Source organism: Sylvia atricapilla, chromosome 14, assembly GCF_009819655.1.
Source record: "Sylvia atricapilla isolate bSylAtr1 chromosome 14, bSylAtr1.pri, whole genome shotgun sequence".
Taxonomy (NCBI): Eukaryota; Metazoa; Chordata; class Aves; order Passeriformes; family Sylviidae; genus Sylvia; species Sylvia atricapilla.
In genome coordinates, this window is record NC_089153.1 from 2,326,220 (window position 1) to 2,348,476 (window position 22,257).

General features: G+C 53.0%; 2 protein-coding genes and 1 pseudogene across 2 annotated transcripts; all 3 read right to left on the reverse strand.

The window, feature by feature from the left end:
• Positions 1–46: 46 nt before the first annotated feature.
• LOC136367723 (protocadherin gamma-A10-like) lies at positions 47–11,486 on the reverse strand. The gene is made up of 2 exons (XM_066329527.1): positions 9,016–11,486; positions 47–395 (listed from the first exon to the last, which is right to left on the reverse strand). Exons 1-2 carry the CDS (start codon positions 11,484–11,486, stop codon positions 47–49), a joined length of 2,820 nt encoding a protein of 939 aa, XP_066185624.1.
• A 2,154-nt stretch (positions 11,487–13,640) lies between these two features.
• On the reverse strand, positions 13,641–16,149 carry LOC136367724 (protocadherin gamma-B5 pseudogene; annotated as a pseudogene).
• Positions 16,150–16,555: 406 nt separating this feature from the next.
• LOC136367725 (protocadherin gamma-A6-like) lies at positions 16,556–20,824 on the reverse strand. Its single transcript, XM_066329528.1, has 2 exons — positions 18,380–20,824; positions 16,556–16,723 (listed from the first exon to the last, which is right to left on the reverse strand). The coding sequence occupies exons 1-2, from the start codon at positions 20,822–20,824 to the stop codon at positions 16,556–16,558; spliced, it is 2,613 nt and encodes an 870-aa protein (XP_066185625.1).
• Positions 20,825–22,257: the final 1,433 nt, after the last annotated feature.

Here is a 22,257-nt window from a genome sequence, read left to right on the forward strand (position 1 = left end):
CCGGACTCCTGCCGCCGCCCGGCCTCCCTTCCAGCCGCTCTCGCTCTCACCGCAGCGCACGGGCCGCCGCAGCGCAGCCAGCCCGCTCGGGCCGCCTCGGACGCCGCTGCTCCCCGCCAAGCGCCGCCTCTCGCCGCCTCTCGCCGCCTCTCGCCGCCTCTCGCCGCTGCTGCTTCTGCTGGCGGGGCCGCTGCCGCTGCGGCCGGCGCCGGGCGAGCGAGCAGCCTGCGGGGGCAGGACGCTGCGGCGGCCGCGGCTCCAGCGCCGCTCGGCGGCGGCCAACAGCGACACCCGGAGGCGCCGCCGCGCCACTGCAGCCGCCGGATGGCCGCGCTCGAGGGGGCCCGGCTTTGGGCGGGGCTCGGGGCTGCGCCGCCGGCGGGGTCTCTCCTCCGCTGCCCACACAGACAGCAGCAGCTCCCGCTGAATTCCACCCCAAGGCGGTCCTGTCTCAGATATGCTGCCAGGACATTTTAGGGCATTCTTTCAGAAATGAACGTTAATGACAAGGCGGTAAAGAACGGAATTCAGCCACTCTTGATAAAATCACGGTTCATCGACAGCAGCAATAAACGATAATATGGCGAGGACTTCAAGATCTTTTTCGCACTTAGTCACATCTCTTGAATTCTTCTTTCCTCACCTCGGAATAATCAGTCTAAGAGAAAGATCGGCCTAAAGCAATGTAAGCAATCCCCATGAAAAGATAGTAGAATAATTTTCACTCATTTGTTTCTGACTCATTAAAGCTGTTTCATCTGCATCTCGACATCTGAGCGCCTGACAATTCAATGCTCAGGTCTATCTGAGCGTGCAAAGCAACACTGAGGCCTTCATAGAGCTAAATATTGTTTGCAGTTTCACGCTTCATTTTTCTTTAGAGGTCACTTAATCCACACCTCTGCCATGATCAGAAACACTTCCTGCTAAACTCGAACATTGGATTCATATCCAGAACCTCTCTGGGTATTTTGTAAAAACCCACACTGCAAAGCTTTCTCCTAATCAAAGCCTCCCTTCACTTGGTTAAAAACACTTCTCTCCCATTACCACTGGCACTTTAAAAAGGGCTCTATTCATAGTTTCTAGAACCTGATTCGTTAAGAGGAACAACAAAAATATTTGGAAATGTCTACACAGAGGTATAATTTCTCCATGCTTGACTACCTAACTCCTTCAGTCCTTCTCCATAGCAGAGATGTTTCAACCCTCAGACCCCTTCCATAATCCTCCCAGAGACTCTATCATTTCCATTTGGGATATTGGTCCATGATCTGCATGCAGTCTAGGGTCTCACAAAAGAAACTTAAGATGGGGGGAAGGATCTCCCTCGACCTGCCGGGCACAGAACTTGTTTTGCAGAGCAGGACACAATTTGAACAGCAGTTGCCCATTGGCGGCTCATGTCCCATCTCATCACCCACCAATCACCCAAAGTACTTCTCTGCTAAGCTCTTCCCTATCCCCTACTCTCTGTTCAAACTGGGGATTGCCCTAACCCAGGGCCAGCACCTTGCACTTTGCCCTGTTCCACTTCATGATGGTTGCACGGGGACACTTCTCCAGCCCATCCCTCGCTGGCATCTCTGCCCTCTCGGCCATCAACTCAAATCGGTGTCAGCCGCAAATGTCCTGAAGCTGCATCCATCCCATTGTCCATGGAGGTACTAAACAGTCCTGGTCCCAGGAAGGAGCCTGGAGGGACAGCACAAGTTACTGCTTTCCACCTGGACATTGGGCCACGGCCTGTAACTCTTTGGAGGTGACAATCCAGCCTGTTCCTCAGCCATTTAACAGCCTCCAGATGATTGCCCAGCACGTTCCTCTGGGTGATGACGTGGAGGACACTGCACAGGTTCTCACTTTATCCCCTGGTCTGTTCATGGACACCTTGGCTGGGCTGGGTGGCCGCTCTGCACTGTGACAACTGCAGCAGAGATGTTCCTGCATTTTTACACTACAGACAGAGTGTTCCTGGGTGAGCACACGTGTGATTATGAGACCGTTTCTCTTTACAGCTGTAAACATCACAGGTGTGTGTGGGAACTGCACCTGCATTTGGACATTGGGATAGAGAAGACTTTCTGTTACAGTTCTGCTGCTTTATCTCGGCCTAGATCAGGATGAAAAACTTGGAGAAGGTAGAGTCGAGTTTGGTCTTGGTAGTTTATTATACCTTATCTACTTACAGTATTTACAGCATGAGCTCCAGCATGCCAGCTAGAGAAACAAGGCAAAATGCAGAGCCTCCAACTTTCACCAAGGCTATTTAAGAGATAGTTCCCAGTACCAAAGCGACACCTATATACTTTAGGTTTTTGACCCAATAATGACCATTTGATGTTTACAATGCAGATATCTTTTACCCAACTTGAAAAAGCTACCCAGATCCGTGAAGAAGACACAAGAAGGTGAAGAAGAACTCAGACAATGCCCTGAATCCTCCATCTTGGCCCATACACACTGCTATATATCAAAGGTATGTTTTCACCATGTGAGATCACACAACAGCAATTGAACTACACACCCACAGCCCCTGTGCTATCACACAACCTCAGAAGCCTCTTCCAAGGCCTCAAGTCAAATGTGGTGCCTGCCCAAGGGTCAGCACTCCTCAGCTCAAAAAGCCTGAAAATTTCAGCCTCCAGGGTTCCAACAACCTTTCACATAAGATCAGACACACTGAGGTTGAGCTCATGACAACAAGCAGACAAACAGTTACACACATACAGAAGTCAACAGATGCAGTAACATTTTGTAGGTCTCTCTTGCTCTACAGAAGCAGCTCAAATCACCCTCTAATCCATCAGGCACAGCCTTGTGTTATCTATGACATGTGACAAGCAAGGGAATTACCAACTTCTTCTCTGGTGTCACACACAGAACTCCCCTCCCTTCATTTTCTCCTATGCCATGTAGCTGGAAGGGTTTTGCTTGTGCCCATCTCCTCATGGGAGATAAATCCCTAATTTACCATGGGATGATAATGCACTGCAGCCACACCCAGAAGGGAGGTACATTGGTCTGCTCACCACCATGATGAGAAGGAAATGAAGGATTCTAAAGCACATAAATGATAAACAACCATACTGAAAGATTAGCAGTCATCCAACGGAGAACGGCTCATCAAACCATTGCCTTGGACGGAATCTCCTCCCTGTCTTTATCACGTGCTCTTTTCCACACAGATGCAACCTCTACTAAAGTCATATTTACATCTCTTTCTCCCAACACAAACAAAACAAATCACTCTCCTATCTCCTGCCTTCCATTTCCATTGGAAAAAGAGCAAGAAGCATGAGCACACCATCCATTCCTAAAAAACAAAAGGTTGTTGATACTAGTAAAAATACTAAACATACAGAGTAAATCAAGGAAACACAAAATTAAAAAAAGCCCGAAAACCTGTAGGAAAACTCAAAACATGAATCATATAAGGCAAGGAAACATTAAAAGACAACAAGCTGTCAGACATGCTCACAGTCAAGTCTTCTAGGCCTTGATTTTAGACCTTTAAATTCATCCCTCAGAGCACCTAGAAGTCATTGAGGTCTCCGGCTCCAGGTGTGGCCCTAAACACTTACTCTGGACAGCAGGACAGGGGGCTTCATTGGAAGAATTAGTCCTCTCCTCACCAACTTTTACTACTGCCTGACCTGCTCACCTTGCACAGTTATGAAACCATCATTTTAAACAGCTGCTCATCGGCCTCTTTCTCAAGGTAAATCTGCTGAAACATTACAACACATTCTCTTACTGCTTCTGCTTCCTAGTCTTCCTGTTTCCCACACCCACAGCACCAGGTGGCTTAAGTAAGGATTTGCTGAAAAACAAGTGTCACGGTTTAAATTTAAAAGTACTGACCAGAATTGTGAAAATGAGCTGCAACCTAATCTGGAAACAAAGGTCTGAAGGAAAGGGTAATTACAACTCTTAAGAAACTCGATATCACAATGCTGCATAGAGATACAGATGGATAATGGAGGTATCACACAGGAATCATTAGCTGTTCCAGCACAGAATTATAGTTTTATATGAACAGTTCTTGTGGAAAATGTCGCTGTTGAGAACTGTCATTGTCTTTCATGACAGAGAAACTAGGATCAGAACAGAACAGAAATGGCACTGGCTTTGGCACCAAGCATGAAATCGAACCTGTTCTCAGACAAACCCACATGGATTCACTGACTTCTATTGGCATAGAACTGAGCTCTCACCCTCCTCACTCTGTGTCACAGCCTTAAGTTTCACCATCAACATACACCAAAATTTTGGTTCTATCTTTGCCACAGAGAAAACAACACCTTGGGGAAATATATATTTATGTAGTTGTATTTCTTTAATGAAATATTTAGGGTCAGGCTGGATGGGGGTCTGAGCAACCTGGTGTGGTGGAAGATGTCCCTGCCTAGGGAACAGGAGTGGGAACAACATGATTCTTAAGGTCCTTTTCAACACAAACCATTCCACGGTTCTGTGTTTCCTTGATTCTATGATTATATCTACAGCTTCAAATATGGATGAGGGATAATTCTGTGTTTTGGGGTTTGTAGGATTGCCAGGAACAATGAGGATCAATTTTACTCCTTGACAAGAAAACAAGAAAACAAATTAACAACCCAACACAATCATCAAAAAAACTTAATCAACCCAGCCAAGAACGGCAAAACACCAGAAGAGTATCAATCATGGCCTTACACTTCAGATTGTGTCAACTTTAGTATACACACAAGACAGGAAACTCAACTGTAACTAATGCACAGGAGGCCTCACAAAAGAGCTCATCCAAGACATTCATTTCCTGGGATAGTAAGATCAAGAAAAATCTTGGAACCACACATGTGAGCCTCATCTGCTACGAGAAACAGAAGTTGGCAAAATTCATTCATTGGTTTTGAACTATATCACTGAGAAGTCCAGCATCAGCCCTGTGTCTGGATGGAGACTTCTTCTCTCTGTCCAAACATAACAGGCATACGGACATCAGTAGAAGAAAAGTTGTGTGCAAAACTTCTGAGATCTCAAACATCACAACTGAGATTACTCTGTTCTTCCCAAACACTTGAACAAGTCAAAAATGTTATATAGGCCATAAATTGTTCCCAGCTCGGTCAAAGACCCAGCCATCCAAGTATCAGCTCAAAGGCAACATCACTGTTCTTCAGCACATGGACTCCTCACGAGATGTGTGACTACCACTCTGCGTGCAAAGAATATCAAACCCAAATTAGGCCATTAGTCTCCAAACCACACAATATAAAATCATAACACCACTCATATTCTTAAGGCCAGCAAGAGCCCTGGGGATCAACAAAACACATGCCATGTCTCCACCAGTGCCTCCTCACACACCACACCTCCAACACTCCCCCCTAACCATTCCCAGCTCATATGGTTATCACAGATCTTCAGAATTTAGAGAGACTCCACCAAAAGGAAAGGTGCTCAGACAGTCTCTCCTCACTGTGGATAATTGCTGGAGTCCAGGACATCCCCTTGGATGACCTGGGACCCGAGGAAGGGAATTTGAGCCCTGGACAGGAGGGTGTTCAGCTGGTCCAGGGGGCTCAGAGACTTTGGCACAGAGCCCAGGAAAACACCGGGTTTGATTTTTAGTCCATGGGAGAAGCTTTTGACACAGAGAGAGGAATTGCAAACCACCAGGATGTGAAAACAGTAGTTTAACACGGTAGAAGATACAAAATATAGTAGTTTAAGGGTTCCTAGAATACAGGTAAATGGGAACAAGATGGAGGAATTTGAGTGGTGCCTCATGTACTTCTCCTTCTTCCTCATCCTCCATCTTTCGGGGTGGTGATGGCACAAAGTTGTTAGAGTGGATTGGGTCAAAGGAGAAATGACACTTGGAGTGTGGGCACCAGGCATTGGTACAGAATAGTAAATAAACGACACCTAGTTATCTGTGTAAGTGTTAGGGAACATCCCATCGGGGGTCAGTCTCCTCGTGTCCCAGCTGCTGTCCGGACCTCGGCTGGGAGAGGAGAAAATTTTGAGATATCAAATAATAAACACCACGAGAAACCTGAAAACAAACCTTCAAGACTCTTCATTTTACTCCAACACGACTCGGGGCTTTTAGAGGGCCAAGGACTTTAAACAAACTAAATCTCAGGTGACGAAACCCTCCCCAAGAGATAATATTTGACTTCTCAAAATATGTCAATGGAAGTCTCTCCCTCTTCACCTACAAACATGAAAGAACCATCTTCAGGTCATCAAAACAGAGAGACAGGAAATAAACCTCTGCAGAGCTGAAGAGCTCACAACACTCTTCTGTGTCATATAACTCACAGTAGATGATTCATCAACTTGGTTTATAGGCCCCAAACGCATTGCTTGCTCTTCCCATATGACATCTTTCATAAGTAGAATTATAACCTTTAAACTGACACAAATATGATGGCCTGCAAACACTTAGTAACAATCTCCAAGGCTTCTACATGCAGCTGAAGTATATATCTTCTAGACAACGACATTATGAAGAAAAACCTCACGTTGCTCCATACCAGAGACTCGAAGTGGCCAGGAAATGGAGGAAAACATTCCCTTGAGTCTTTAATCAGACAATCAGGGACAGCTCATAGTACTGAAATTTCCAACCCTTGCCATCATCCGTGGTGTTCTTCCACCCATATATCCTAAAAACATGTGACAGGGCAGGCCCAGCTCCCCAGACCATTTTTCTTCACACCACCAATTTCACACAGCTATTTTCACTTCTCTGTACTATGGAAGCAACATTTGCCTACTCACTGAAGTTCTGTAAGGACACTTATCGGACTAAAAGGAAAAGCCCAGCAGTCTTCCAAGACAGAGTCAGTGAATATCTGCACACAGGGAATACTGTCCACCCTCTATCTCCCTCAGCACTTGAATCTCTCCCTTCCCACCCATGAAATTCCATTCCTATGCTAAATATTTCACAGCCAAGAGTCATCCAGCTCCATTTGACATAGCTCCACCTTCTACCCCAAGAAAAAACCTAAGCAGTTCTGCCATTTCCTCCTGCATTTCCCCCTCCTCACGCAGCCACCCACAGGCTTTTGAAAGAGTCACAGCTTCAAGAGGATCCTTCATCTTCAGAACAGGCTGACAGATATCATCAAGGATCACTTTTTGCCAGGCCAAATCCTCTATCAAGGACAAAGATCAAAGCGTGAATGCCACAAAGCCTTTTCCTGCTGACATCCATTATGTACCATGGAGAACGAAACAGGCTGAGAACAACGTGCAGAAAAGTTCCACGCAAAGGCAGCAGCACTTTGTTCAAGACACATTCAACCCATTCAAGCACATGTGCTGTTGGGAAGACACAAGAATACACAAGAGCCTGCTAAAAAGTGTATTTCTAATAACGAGATATATCTGTTCAGCAGATTTCACATTAACAGGAACATGGATTCTACACAGCACAGGTCACAGAGGGGAAGAATACCTGGAACCTGAAAATTAACCTAACTTCTGACCTAACGAACAGCCACCCAGCAGCAGCCTTGTCCCTCCTCCCTCCTTCACTGCCTGGAAGGCTGAAGACCGATCCCGTGTTCACACAACGACAGCAACGGGCACTGGCCACAAGAATGTCACCGAAGGAAACCCTGCCTTGCTTTTCCGCAAAGTCCCCTGTGCAAGCAAAGAACACGGTGCACAAAGAGCACGAGAACATCAGGTGAAAGCGTGGCAGAGAAAATCTGGACAGAGAAACTCACTGAGGGAGCACATGGATCCGTGGGGGCAACGCAAATATTTAGTAACAGCCTCCCAAGGTTCTCCATGCACATGGAATACATCTACACAGTGACATCGGGATGAAAGACTTCATATTGAATCATACTAGAGACAGGAACTAGACAGGGAATGGAGGAAATCATTCCCTTGAGTCCTTCAGCAGACATTCATGCGCAGCTCACAGGACTCAAATTCCCAACCCCTCCCATCATCCATAGTGTTCCTCCACCCATATGTCTTAAAACCGTGTGACAGTGCAGGCCGAGCTCCCCAGACCACTTTTCTTCATGACATCAAAATGCATCACCATACTAAGGAAGCTCCATTTCGCTGCTCACTGAAGTTTCAGACACTTCATAGGTCTGAAAGGAAAAGCCTAGGAGTCTACAAGGAGAGCTTGAATCAGTGAATATCTGCACAGAGGGAATTATGTCCACCTTACGTGTCCCACTCACCTTGAATCTCTCCGTTCCCACCCACACAATTCTCTTGCCATGATAAATTTTCTATAGACAAGACTCAACCAGCTCTATATGACGCAGCTCGACCTTCACAAACAAGAAAAAACCAAAGCAGTTCTGCCATTTCCTCCTGCATTTCCTCCTCCACATGCAGCCACCCACAGACTTTTCAAAGAGTGACAACCTCAAGAGAATCCTTTATCTTAAGGACTGCCAGACAGTCATCATCAAGGACCACTTTTTGCCGGACTCAATCCTCTGTCGAGGATGAAGATCAAAGCATGGATGACACAAAGATTTTTCCTGCTGACCTCCACTATGTATCATGCAGAACGGTAAAGGCTGAGAATAACCCGCAGAGAAGTTCCATGCAAAGCCATCAGCACTTTGTTCACGACACATTCAACCCATTCAAGCACAGGTCCTGTTCAAAAGACAAATGAGCCTGCTAAAACACTTGTATTTCTTAATAACGCAGTACATCTGTTCAGAAGATTTCATACTAACAGGAACACGGATTCTAGCACAGCAACGTAATAGAGAGGAAGAATACCTGGAACCTGAAAATTAACCAAACCTCTGACCTAACGAAAAATTTGACATCAGCAGCCTTCTCCCTCCTTCCTTCTTCCCTACCTGGAAGGCTGAGGACCGATCCCGCATTCAAACAACGACAGCAACAGGCACCATCCTTCGGAATGTCACCGAAGGAAACCCTGCCTTGCTTTTCAGCCAAGTCTCCTATGCGAGCCACAAAACACGGAAGCGAAAGGGCAAGGGGGCATCAGGTGAAAGGGTGACGCACAAAATCTGGACAGAAAAACTCACCGAGGGAGCGGAGGGATCTGAGGGGAGGGCGGCGGCCACATCCTCCTCGCCGAGCAGCGGCGCGGGCTCGTCGGGCAGCGGCCGGGCCGGGAGGGTGTCGCAGCAGCTGGCGGCCGAGAAGCGCAGCTGGCTCTTGCGCGAGTCGGCCGTGAGCGACACGTCGTGCGAGTAGGACTGCAGGAAGGCGCGCACGCCGTCGATGCCCACGAAGTGCGAGACGGGCACGCCGCGCAAGGCGCCGCTGTCGGGCGGCAGCAGGTGCCGGCGGCGCCAGCGGCGCAGGCGCAGCGCCAGCAGCAGCAGCAGGAAGGCCACGAAGAGGCACGACACGGCGGCCACGGCCAGCACCAGCCAGCGCGTCAGGCTGCCGGCCGCCTCGCCCGGCGCCGCCGCCTCGGCCGCGCTGCCCAGCTCGGCCAGCAGCTCGGCCACGCTCTCGGCCAGCACCACGCTCAGCGTGGCCGTGGCCGACAGCGCCGGCCGCCCGTGGTCCTTCACCACCACCACCAGGCTCTGGCGCGCCGCGTCGCGGGCCAGCGGGAAGCGCGCCGTGCGCACCTCGCCGCTGTGCAGCCCCACGCGGAACAGCCCCGGCTCCGTGGCCTTGGCCAGCTCGTAGGACAGCCACGCGTTCTGCCCCGCGTCCGCGTCCACCGCCACCACCTTGGCCACCAGCGCGCCGGGCTCCGACCAGCGCGGCGCCAGCTCCACGCCCGACCACGCGCCGCCCGAGCCCGCCGCGGGAGCCGCCGGCGGGTACAGCACCTGCGGCGCGTTGTCGTTCTCGTCCACGATCTGCAGCCGCACCGACACGTTGCTGCTCAGCGCCGGCGCGCCGCCGTCCTCCGCACGCACCCACAGCTGCAGCTCGCGCACCTGCTCGTAGTCCAAGGAGCGCAGCGCGTACAGCGCGCCCGTCTCCGCCTGCACCGACACGTACGACGACAGCGGCGCGCCCCGCACCCGCCCCTCCGACAGCCGGTAGCGCACGCGCGCGTTCTGCCCCCAGTCCGCGTCCGTGGCGCGCACCGTCAGCACCAGCGCGCCCGCCGCGTTGTTCTCCGCCAGCCGCGCGCTGTAGCGCTCCTCCGCGAACACCGGCGCGTTGTCGTTCACGTCCAGCACCCGCAGCGCCAGCACCGCGCTGCTCTGCAGCGCCGGCGACCCGCCGTCGGCCGCCCGCACCGTCACGTTGTACTCCGACACCTGCTCTCGGTCCAGTTCTCTCGCTGTCACCACGCGATAGTAATCCTTAAAAGACTTCTCCAGCCGGAACGGTACGCCCTGCTCGAGCGAACAGCGCACTTCGCCATTCGCCCCCGAGTCCCGGTCCTGTGCGTGCAGTAGGGCCACCACAGTCCCGACAGCCGCGTCCTCCGAGATCTCACTCAGCGCCGACGACACTGTGATTTCGGGGGCGTTGTCATTCACATCTGTTACTGAAACCACAACTTTGGCAGTGTCAGAAAGGCCTCCCCCATCATGAGCCTGCACTTCCAGTTCGTAGGACTTGCCTTCCTCGAAATCTATGCTCCGTAACAGAGTGATTCCTCCAGTCTCGCCGTCGAGTTGGAAAATCTGGGAGCCTTTCTCTGTAATTTTCTCGATCGAGTATTTTACTTGCCCGTTTAAGCCCTCGTCGGCGTCCGTGGCCGTGACCGCGACGAGGACGGAGCCCACGGGCACGTCCTCGGCCACACGCACCGTGTACTCCGCCTGGCTGAACACCGGCGCGTTGTCGTTCGCGTCCAGCACCGTCACTCGGATCCGAGCCGTGCCCGTCCGGGCCGGATCGCCGCCGTCACTCGCCCTCAGCACCAGCTCGTGAAACGCCGCCTCCTCCCGGTCCAGCGCCTTCGCCAGCACCAGCTCGGGACGCTGATCGCCGCCGGGGCCCGCCTGCACGGCCAGCGAGAAGTGCTCGTCGCCGCTCAGCTCGTAGCTCTGCAGGGAATTCAGTCCTGAGTCCGGATCCTGAGCGTCAGGAAGGGGAAACCGTGACCCCGGGGCTGTCATCTCACTAAATCTCAATTCTTTTTCTGGTACTCGAAAGCTGGGGGCGTTGTCATTGATGTCCGTGATCTCCACCTGGATTCCGTAAACTTTCATTTCCCCCTCCACTATGAGCTCACAGCTCAGCACGCATTGCTGCACACTCTCACACACTTGCTCTCTGTCGATCCTCTCCGCCGTCACTAAATGTCCCGTCTTCCCTTGCACAGCGAAACACTGAGTCCTACCTTTGTCCAAGATACGGACGCCGCGATCTCGGAGCGCCGTGAGCTGCAGCCCCAGGTCCTTGGCCACGTCGCCCACGAACGAGCCCTTGGGCATCTCCTCGGGCACCGAGTAGCGCAGCTGCCCCCACGCCGCCTCCCACGCCGCCAGCAGGACGGCCCAGAGCAGAGCTCGCTGCCGCCGGCCCCAGCGCCTCCGAGCCGCGCACATCTCCGCCGCGCCGCCGCCGGCACCGCAAACACCTCGGCCGCTCCCCGCCGGTCACTAAACTAATTCCGCTCCCGCTCCTTCTCCGATCGCTTTTTCCGGCACCGCCGCCTCTCCGCAGCACAGTCTCGCACTGCGGGGACGATCGCAGACCTCTCGGTCGCCGAGCCTGACAGGGAGCGAGAGATGGAGCCGATCCGCAGCGGGCGGGGCTGCCGGTAGCGCTCCGAGCTTCCTCTCGCTCCTCTCGGTCAACAGCGGCGCCCGCAGCCTCCTCCCGGCACTGCAGGCACCGAGCGCTGCCCGCCGCTGCCGGGCACACGGGCAGCTGGGGCGGGAGGGAGACATTCGCCGCAGACACCTCCTGCTTTTCTCCAGCCGATCGCTTCGTGTATGGTCGAGCACATCACGACCGTGAGGGAAGCAGAGGTGTCTCGTGTGTGGGGCGTTTCTAACTCACAGAAAAATATAATTTCCTACCGGCGATGTAGATAAAGTAAAATATCTTGTCTGATTTTATTGTGTAAAATAGTCTTAGATGCTGTTAAGTCTAAAAGCACGAGTTGAAGCCATGCTGCTGGAATGACTGGGAGGACACCGGCAAAACAAAAGAGGCTCACAAATACACAAGGCGATGACGAAATACACAACTCTGGCCACAGCAGTAGCGGAGATATCAGCCTCATTAACATAATGGCAGGAACTTGGCTTTAAATCGTTCCGTTTATACAGAAGACGGTCTAAATTAGCTACTGCACTATGATTGACTAAAAAGAGGCATTTAAAGACGGAAGAAGTTGGGATCTAACAGCGCCCCTTGCAACTGCTCTGAAGCCTGATTACTCAGGCACCTGTCAAGTGCTCTGGGGTGTCTCCCTATAAGACATTCATGGGAACAGAGGGCAGATAAAAACCCCTGGATACTCAAAGATCGTTATCTCCCACCCCACCCCCATTTCAGACTGTAGGTGCCTGGAGCACTTCTCGCTGACTGTTCTACACTAACCCAGAATCAGGAAGTATCTGTGGTGAACCTTGCCCAAATGATCTAAGTTAGTGCACACTTAGATTTAATAAGTCATTCTGTAGCGAGAAGAAAGGGCTTTCATTTTCTCAAACACAAGGTGCGAGGAATTGAAGCTTGTTAGTACAGTATTAATCTGTGTGGTTTTTATTCACGTTAGTAAGATGTATTTTCAACAACATACGGTAGAAGAGTAGAAGACTTGTGCGCCCTAAATAGTGCGGACCATGGATAAATGTACAAATGGACTTGACTGAAGGACACCAGTCCATATTTTGGCAGATCTCCTTCATATATGGTAAAATTTTCCTGATCCCACCTGTCTATCCTTCTAAAAATCGATGCAACAACTACTGGGAAAAAAAAGGGAGGAACATTTAAAACGTACAGAAATATCTTCTCTTTCTGTTAAGAGCACAGACAAAGAAAACTATCTCTTTTTTCTCTTACTTGTTTTTTCTTTTTCTGCCATCTTCTAAAATTTCAATTGTGAATGAAATACAGACAAGGAATGTAAAAAAAGATTAAAGTACGATGCAGGATGAAAAAGCACATTTAACAATAGTTAAATGTTCCCTATACCGTTACCATTCCAGTCATGTGTACAACAGAATTACCCACAGGACTGGAGACATTCTGGACTTTCACAACTGGTGGATTGCCTGTCACTCTCCTGTAATCCCACTCTCAGGTTGCCTTTAAGAATGTAATAAGTACAACGAAGAATTAACACAAGGGTTTGTATCCTGTCTTCCACCACGATCCATAAGCACATTAGATAAAAAAAAAAAAAATTAGAAAAGAAAAATCCGCAGCACCGAGTGTACCAAGTGTAAACTTTGTCTCTCCCAAACCCGTCATAGAGATTAACCGCATCTTCCTTTATGGAGTAAGAATTTGCCTTCACCATTACTACTAATACAATTTAAAGCAACGTAAAAAATCCAGACAACAACTTTCACTTGAATATGAAACCGTTACGACTGAACAACCAATAACTGCCGCAACCAGATGTGAACTCCTAGAAGGAGTGACCCAGCTTTATCATCCGGTCACACGGAGACATGGCAGCACACCTCACAGGTGTACACGGGGGAAAATAAGAAAAAAAAGGGGCGTCTTTTCGAAACGACTTAAGGACAACAATGGCAACGCGCAAATTTACAGACCTGCAGTGCGTCGGCATTGTCAGGCACCTCTCCCTCAACGGCGCCGCTGCTCAGGCTCGGCTTGTCGGAGGAATCCCCGCCCAGAAGCTCCTCCGCCGACAGGACGGGCACCGGCGGCGGCGGCGGCCAAGCGGCCTCGGGCACGGCGCGGGCCGGCGCGGCCACGCACAGGTTGTAGGAGTAGGGCAAGGTGCCCTCGCAGAAGTCGGCCGGGAAGGCGGCGCCGGCCACCGAGAAGCGCTGCGCGCCCAGGCAGCGCAGCACGGCGGGCGGCCCGGCCCGGCGCAGCCGCGCCAGCACGGCCAGCGCCACGCTCAGCACCAAGAGCGCCGACAGCAGCGCCAGCGCCAGCACCAGGTAGAACTGCAGCTCGGCCGCCGGCGCCTCGGCGCCCGCCGCCCGCTCGCTCAGCTCCGGCAGCGCCTCCTGCAAGCTCTCGGCCAGCACCACGTGCAGCGTGGCCGTGGCCGACAGCGCCGGCTGCCCGTGGTCCTTCACCACGGCCACCACACGCTGCTTGGCCGCGTCCCGCTCGGACACGGCGCGCGCCGTGCGCACCTCGCCGCTGTGCAGCCCCACGCGGAACAGCGCCGGCTCCGACGCCTGCACCAGCTCGTACGACAGCCACGCGTTGCGCCCCGCGTCCGCGTCCACCGCCACCACCTTGGCCACCAGGTAGCCGGCCTCGGCCGAACGCGGCACCACCTCGAAAGGAGGCGCCGCCGCTCCCGCCGCCTCTCCCGGCGCCACGGCGGCCCCCGCGCCCGCCGCCGGCCACAGCACCCGCGGCGCGTTGTCGTTGCGGTCCAGCACGAAGACGCGCACCGTGGCCGTGGAGCTGCGCGCCGGCGCGCCGCCGTCCTGCGCCCGCACCGCCACCGCGAACTCGCGGCACTGCTCGTAGTCCAAGGAGCGCTGCGCGTACAGCGCGCCGCTCCGCGCCTCCACCGACACCAGCGGCGCCGCGCCCGCCGCGCCCGCGCTGCCGCCCGCCAGCCAGTAGCTCACGCGCCCGTTGGCGCCCGCGTCCGCGTCCCGCGCCTGCACGCGCAGCACCAGCGCGCCCGCCGCGTTGTTCTCCGCCACGTACGCGCTGTACGCCGCCTCCTCGAACACCGGCGCGTTGTCGTTCACGTCCGACACCTCCAGCACCAGCTCCGCGCTGCTCCACAGCGCCGGCCTGCCCCGGTCCCGGGCCACCACCGTCACGCGCTGCTCGGCCGCCTGCTCGCGGTCCAGCGCGCTCGCCGTCACCACCTTGTACGAGCCGCCCGGCGACGCCACGATCGACAGCGGCGCCTCTCCCGACAGCTCGCACGACACCTGCCCGTTCTCGCCGGAGTCTCTGTCCCGCACTTTCAGCAGTGCCACCACGGTACCGGTCGGGGCATCCTCTGGCACGGGACTCGACAGGGACAGAATGGTGATCTCGGGCGCGTTGTCATTCTCGTCCGTGATGTCGATCTGCACTTCGCAGTGACTGGTGAGACCCCCGCCGTCTCTCGCCTCCAAGCCGAAGACGTACTTATTTTTCTCCTCGAAATCGAGGGCACCCGCTGTCCTCACTTCCCCGCTCTCACTGTCGATTACGAACAACGCCCTGACTGTATCCGGGACGTTACCAAAGGAGTAGGACACTCGCCCGTTCGAGCCTGCGTCCGCATCTGTCGCCCGCACCCTCAGCACCAGCGACCCCACGGGAAGATTCTCCGCCACTCGCGCCTCGTAGACGTTTTTCCTGAACACGGGCGAGTTGTCGTTGGCATCTGTCACGTTGATGAGAACCGGGACAGTCCCGGACCTCGCGGGGTCCCCGCCATCAACCGCTGTCAGCACCAGCTCAAAGGAGCTCTGCTTCTCACGGTCCAATACTCTTTCCAGTACCAATTCTGGCTGCTTGTAGCCCCCTGGCTTTTCCTTCATCGATAGGGAGAAGGACGGGTTGCTGGTTAGTTGGTAAGTCAGCAACGAGTTGCTTCCTGCGTCAGCATCCAGCGCGATCTCCAGCGGAAACCGAGCACCAGGAGGAATGAATTCACTGATCTCAAGGTCCATAACAGACTTGCTAAAGACTGGAGAGTTGTCGTTCACGTCCTCGATCGCCACCTCGACGTGGAAAACATTTAGCGGGTTGTGCACCAAAGCCTCGAAGCTGACGGAGCAGGTCGCCGACTCGCCGCACATCTCCTCCCGGTCCAGCCGCTCGTTCACGTACAGGTTCCCGTTCTCCTCATTCACAGTGAAGTATTGCTTCTCCTCGCTCAGCCGCAGCTTGCGCGCCGGCAGCTCGTCCGCGCTGAGCCCCAGGTCCCGCGCCAGCGGCCCCACGAGCGAGCCTCTGCCCAGCTCCTCGGGGATGGCGTAGCGGACCCGCTCGGCCGCCGCCCGCCACCACACGCACAGCAGCACCGCGCCCAGCAGCGCTCGCCCGCCGCCTGCCCAGCCCTGCGCTGCCGATCTGACCTCCATTCCCTGCTTTTCTGAAGGGTATTCTTCGGACCGTTTAAAAGTAGGCTTTCCGGGCAGCTGAACCAGTACCCGAGAGAAGTAAATGTATGAAATTCCTATCGCCGTTCGGAGGAGGGGCTGAGTTGAGCGGTTCCTGGGGGTTTTTTCGGCTCTGTGCAGTGCGGAGCAGGGCTACGCTAGCGCCGGGGAGGAGCCGACGGCTGAGCGGCTTCTCCTCCTTGGCCAACAGTGACACCCTGAGTCTGTGCCTGAGAACCGCAGCGACCAAGAAAAAGAACAGCTCGAAGGTCCTGCTCTGCACTCCCTTGAATCGGGAAGGATTGGGAAATACATATGTTGTTATGAGCAAGAAACAGAAAATCTATCAACACCGAAACCGTGCATGTAGAAATTCCTGTTCTCTGAATTGCTTACATTTTCAAGTCTTCTGTGGGACAGATCCTTCCCCGTTTCTTGATGGCTGTGGGGCAGAGACCCATTGTCAGCTTACTGATCTCTTGGGTAGGGCGCTTGGTGTCCCCGTTGCCATCGTGCCGCCTCCGTAAGGGGATAGGCAAGGCGGATCGACGGCTGAAACACTGCTCGTGGATAGTGGTTTATTTACGATAGCTGAGAGATCCCCAGCTATCACTAAGCTTTCCAAATTTGAATAGTGGTCGTTGATGGACAAGCAAAGCCGGGAATCGCAGGCGCTGAGAACACCACAGCGGTCACAGCCGACCTAATCCCACCTCTTTCGACATTCAAAGCTTAGCATCATCTTATCAGTACCCATACAACCCAACCCCGAAATACTCTTGTGTCTGTATCCCTCAAACCACTCCCTGATATCCTAAACAGGTCAACACTGTAGCTGGTCACAGGCGTTAAAAAATATTTCCAGTTATGGTTATTTCAACAACCAAGAGTAAACAGACAGATTCCTTGAGAAAAGCCGTTTTATCTTACCTATAAATAAGTACCTCGTCTCTCTTGTTGTAAAAAAAAAAAAAAAAAAAAAAAAAAAAGTCAAACCCACAAACAAAAAGTGACAACAAAAAAATCCTGAAGGAAGGCTGTGTATCATCACAGCCCCTTATGTAGAAGACAAGAAAAGGTTAGAAAACTCTCCACACAATCTACTCAATTGAGTTGCTGTGGCACATCACCTGAGTCTCTGAGATGCTAGTGTCAAGATATCCTCCCCAGACCAGTAATGTCTCATTAGAAGTTATGTTTCCTGCTAACTCTGGTAGTTTCTCTAGTGGAGGATAATTCCTTTCCCTCCAGCTGCACCTATACACAACTTACGGACACAAATTAACATTCTGTCCGAACAAGAGGTGGATTTGAATTTGAAATGTTTCAGAAGCCACACAAGACTGTGAGCATCTCCCCGAGATGTCGAGAAATGGATATGGTCGTTTACATGGAGACAGGGGAATGCTGTTGAAATATGTTGCAGCAAATTCACTGCCTCTTATATGGCGAGAATTGCCTGTAACAACCCAGCCACATTTTCATGCATCACACACCATAACACTGTCCAAATTCGTGTTTTCAAGATTAACTCACATTCCAAAATTATCTACGTTATAAATAGATAGTGGTGAATCGTAATCAGCATTTAAGTATTTTTTCATTTATATTCTAGTAAATGCACTTTATCTTGATGACTATGCCTGCACAGTAATCGACAACTACATTTGTATTGAATCCAAACGTTACATCACGACACCCAGCAGTGAGATAAAAACTCGACCAAAGGAATTCTTCATCCTTTAATAGGAATCTCTTCAAATGACCTTAAAAGGGATGAAATAATTAGTTTGCTGAAGACCGATGTGGAAGAAATCTGGGACTTTAAAGTGTCTCCTTTAAAGTACAAGATCCCTGAAGTCAACCGGAATTTGAGAGCTGATACAGGGGATTACAGGGAAATGCTGAGAACTGGGTACTAGCAAGTCTTTAAACAACTACAAAGGACGCTTAGTAGAGGACCAAGAGAATGACATTTCCTTGTGAAGTTGCAAAAGCAACAGAACCGTCCAGCCCTGGAAAAAGCTAGATAAAAAGAGCTCTGGCAAGCTGTATGGCTCATAAAACACAAAGGGCAGTCTCAGCACGCATTCAGGAGATGACATTATGGGCCAGTGACTGTCTTAAAAGCTGGTTTCCAAGAATGTGAAACATCCATGGCTACCCTCAGAATCCTAAACACTGCGTCCATAAATAAACATAAAAAACTGACGTACCTGAAAGGCAACTTGCCCACCGATTTCGGCAACTTGCTCTCCTGAAGGGACAAGATCCCCTGAAGCCTCATCCGGCGGCCGGGCCGGGAGGGTGTCGCAGCAGCTGGCGGCCGAGAAGCGCAGCTGGCTCTTGCGCGAGTCGGCCGTGAGCGACACGTCGTGCGAGTAGGACTGCAGGAAGGCGCGCACGCCGTCGATGCCCACGAAGTGCGAGACGGGCACGCCGCGCAAGGCGCCGCTGTCGGGCGGCAGCAGGTGCCGGCGGCGCCAGCGGCGCAGGCGCAGCGCCAGCAGCAGCAGCAGGAAGGCCACGAAGAGGCACGACACGGCGGCCACGGCCAGCACCAGCCAGCGCGTCAGGCTGCCGGCCGCCTCGCCCGGCGCCGCCGCCTCGGCCGCGCTGCCCAGCTCGGCCAGCAGCTCGGCCACGCTCTCGGCCAGCACCACGCTCAGCGTGGCCGTGGCCGACAGCGCCGGCCGCCCGTGGTCCTTCACCACCACCACCAGGCTCTGGCGCGCCGCGTCGCGGGCCAGCGGGAAGCGCGCCGTGCGCACCTCGCCGCTGTGCAGCCCCACGCGGAACAGCCCCGGCTCCGTGGCCTTGGCCAGCTCGTAGGACAGCCACGCGTTCTGCCCCGCGTCCGCGTCCACCGCCACCACCTTGGCCACCAGCGCGCCGGGCTCCGACCAGCGCGGCGCCAGCTCCACGCCCGACCACGCGCCGCCCGAGCCCGCCGCGGGAGCCGCCGGCGGGTACAGCACCTGCGGCGCGTTGTCGTTCTCGTCCACGATCTGCAGCCGCACCGACACGTTGCTGCTCAGCGCCGGCGCGCCGCCGTCCTCCGCACGCACCCACAGCTGCAGCTCGCGCACCTGCTCGTAGTCCAAGGAGCGCAGCGCGTACAGCGCGCCCGTCTCCGCCTGCACCGACACGTACGACGACAGCGGCGCGCCCCGCACCCGCCCCTCCGACAGCCGGTAGCGCACGCGCGCGTTCTGCCCCCAGTCCGCGTCCGTGGCGCGCACCGTCAGCACCAGCGCGCCCGCCGCGTTGTTCTCCGCCAGCCGCGCGCTGTAGCGCTCCTCCGCGAACACCGGCGCGTTGTCGTTCACGTCCAGCACCCGCAGCGCCAGCACCGCGCTGCTCTGCAGCGCCGGCGACCCGCCGTCGGCCGCCCGCACCGTCACGTTGTGCTCCGATTCCTGCTCCCGGTCCAATAGTTCTGCAGTCACCACGCGATAGTAATTATCGAATGACTTCTCTAGGCGGAACGGGTGGCTGTCGCTGATGCTGCACTGCACCTCCCCGTTCACTCCAGAATCTCTGTCTTGGACCCTGAAAATTCCTATTACTGTCCCCAGCGGTATATCTTCTGGAACCGGACTGAACACAGACATAATGAAAATCTCGGGAACGTAGTTGTTTACATCAATGACCTTAATGAATACCTTGCTGTGGGAAGAGAGTCCGCCCGCATCCCGAGCTTGCACAACCAATTCGTAAAATTCGTGTTCTTCAAAATTCAAGTTCTCCATTATCACAATTTCTCCAGTTTTCGGATCTATCTTAAAAATCTTTTCGAACATCTCCGGAATTTTAAAGAATGAGTATTTCACCTCGGCGTTTGGCCCCTCATCTCTGTCAGTTGCTGTCACTTGTAACACCCGACTTCCCACAGCCACGTCTTCTCTTACAGTCACCTTATACACAGACTGAATAAATTCCGGAGCATTGTCGTTTCCATCTAACACAATGATTTGGATTGTTGTCGATCCTGATTTCATCGGAGTCCCTTTGTCTGTAGCTGTCAGGATTAAATTATGAGCAGCCTGCTGTTCCCGATCCAAAGATTTCACCAATAATAATTCTGGATATTTCACACCGTCATCTCCGGTTTCCACGTCCAAGGTGAAGTAGCTGCTCTCGCTACATTCATAATTCTGTAAAGAGTTCACTCCTATGTCGGGATCATGAGCTCTCTCTAAAGGGAAGCGTGCACCTGGTGCAGTATTCTCGCTGATTTCTAAGACGCTTAGTCTCTCTGGGAAACTGGGAGTATTATCGTTAATATCCAGTATCTCTACCTCCCCTTTGTAAATGTTCATTGGACCCTTTACAAGAATTTCAAAGTTTAGAACACATTTAGCAACAGCTGTGCATATCTCCTCCCTGTCTACCTGCTCCATCATAGATAAGTGGCCGTTCTGCAAGTCTAAAAAAAAATACTTTTTCCTTCCTGTGTCAAAAACGTGGGCATCGCGATCTCGGAGCGCTGCGAGCTGCAGCCCCAGGTCCTTGGCCACGTCGCCCACGAACGAGCCCTTGGGCATCTCCTCGGGCACCGAGTAGCGCAGCTGCCCCCACGCCGCCTCCCACGCCGCCAGCAGGACGGCCCAGAGCAGAGCTCGCTGCCGCCGGCCCCAGCTCCTCCTCGCCGCGCACATCTCCGCCGCGGAACCGCAACACGGTGGGAAGTTCGCCCCGCCGACCGCCGATCGGGAACTCGTCACGCCTCCCGCTTCTGATCTAATTTCTTCTTCAGCTCACCGCTCCCGACCGCTGCCCTTGGCCCCTCCGCCTCGCTGCAGCACCGATCGGCACCGCGGGGACGATCCCAATCCGGAGCCTGCCGAGTCACAGAGAGAGCGCGCAGGAGATCCTCTCCGCAGCGGGCGGGGCTGCAGCGCTCCCATTCTCCTCTCGCTCCTCTCGGTCAACAGCGGCGCCCGCAGCCTCTTCCCCGCACTGCCGGCACCGAGCGCTGCCCAGCTCGCGGGGACAGCACGGCGGCACGGAGACATCGGACCCCGTCCAGCGGGGACCTCCTGCCTCTGCTTTTCTCCAGCCGATCTCTTCTTTGAGAAGCTGATCAAGACCGGTAGAGAAGGCAGAGGCATCCTTGTGCTGTTTCTACCGCACAGAAAATGTAATTTTAATGGTGATACAATACTGACATAAAGTTATCTTAATGAGTAGGCATTACTAGTCAGATTCCATTAGTTCAAAACCACAATTTCTTCCACTAATTATCTAGTTTTTTCAGCTGTCATGATTGGACGATCTTTTTATTCCCCTAATTTTTTCTTCCAATATATCTTAATATTGGAATGCCATTAGCAACCTCAGATTTCCAAACTCCATGTGATAGCAAAAGCCAGCAGCCGACTTTTCTGTGTTCAAGTTCCTTAGGTCACCTCGAACCTGATCTTCTCTTACAGTGGGAAGGACTATTTTCCCCCACTCACTGCCTTGAGCTCCATCCGCTTGACAGATGTAGGAAGAGACCTTGTCAGTCTGATGATTGAGGCAAAGATGTGGCTAAGTACCTCAGCCTTCTCGTGGTCTGTTTTTACCAGTTTGTCAGTTGTGTTAATCAGGAGACATACCAGGGTTTAAAACCTTCTTCTTCAGTCTGACTTACCTGTGGAAGCTCTCCATGTTGTTCTTTTCATTCCTTGTAGAGTTCAGCTCCAGCCACGTCTCGGCCAACCTGACCCTATCCCAACACAACCAGCCAACATCCCTTTACTCTTCCCAGGACACCTGTCCATAATCCCACAGCTACACATTTATTTCTCACCCCTTAGTTTGAGCAGCAAGTCTTCCCTCAGCCATGCTGTTTTTTCCCCTTCTTATCCTGATTTCCTACACATGGGGTCAAGAGATCATGCACTGTATGGAAAACATCCCTAAAGGTCTGCCGAGTTCTGCTCCCTTGTCCTCCAGTGCACTTTCCTGTGAGGGGCCCCACTGATTAAATCCTTTAAGAGCTGGAAGTTTGCTTTCCTAAAATTCATGGTTCTAACTTTCCCTTTTGCCAGATCCATATCCCTCAGGACTATGAACTTGACCAATGAATGATTATGGCAGCCCAAGC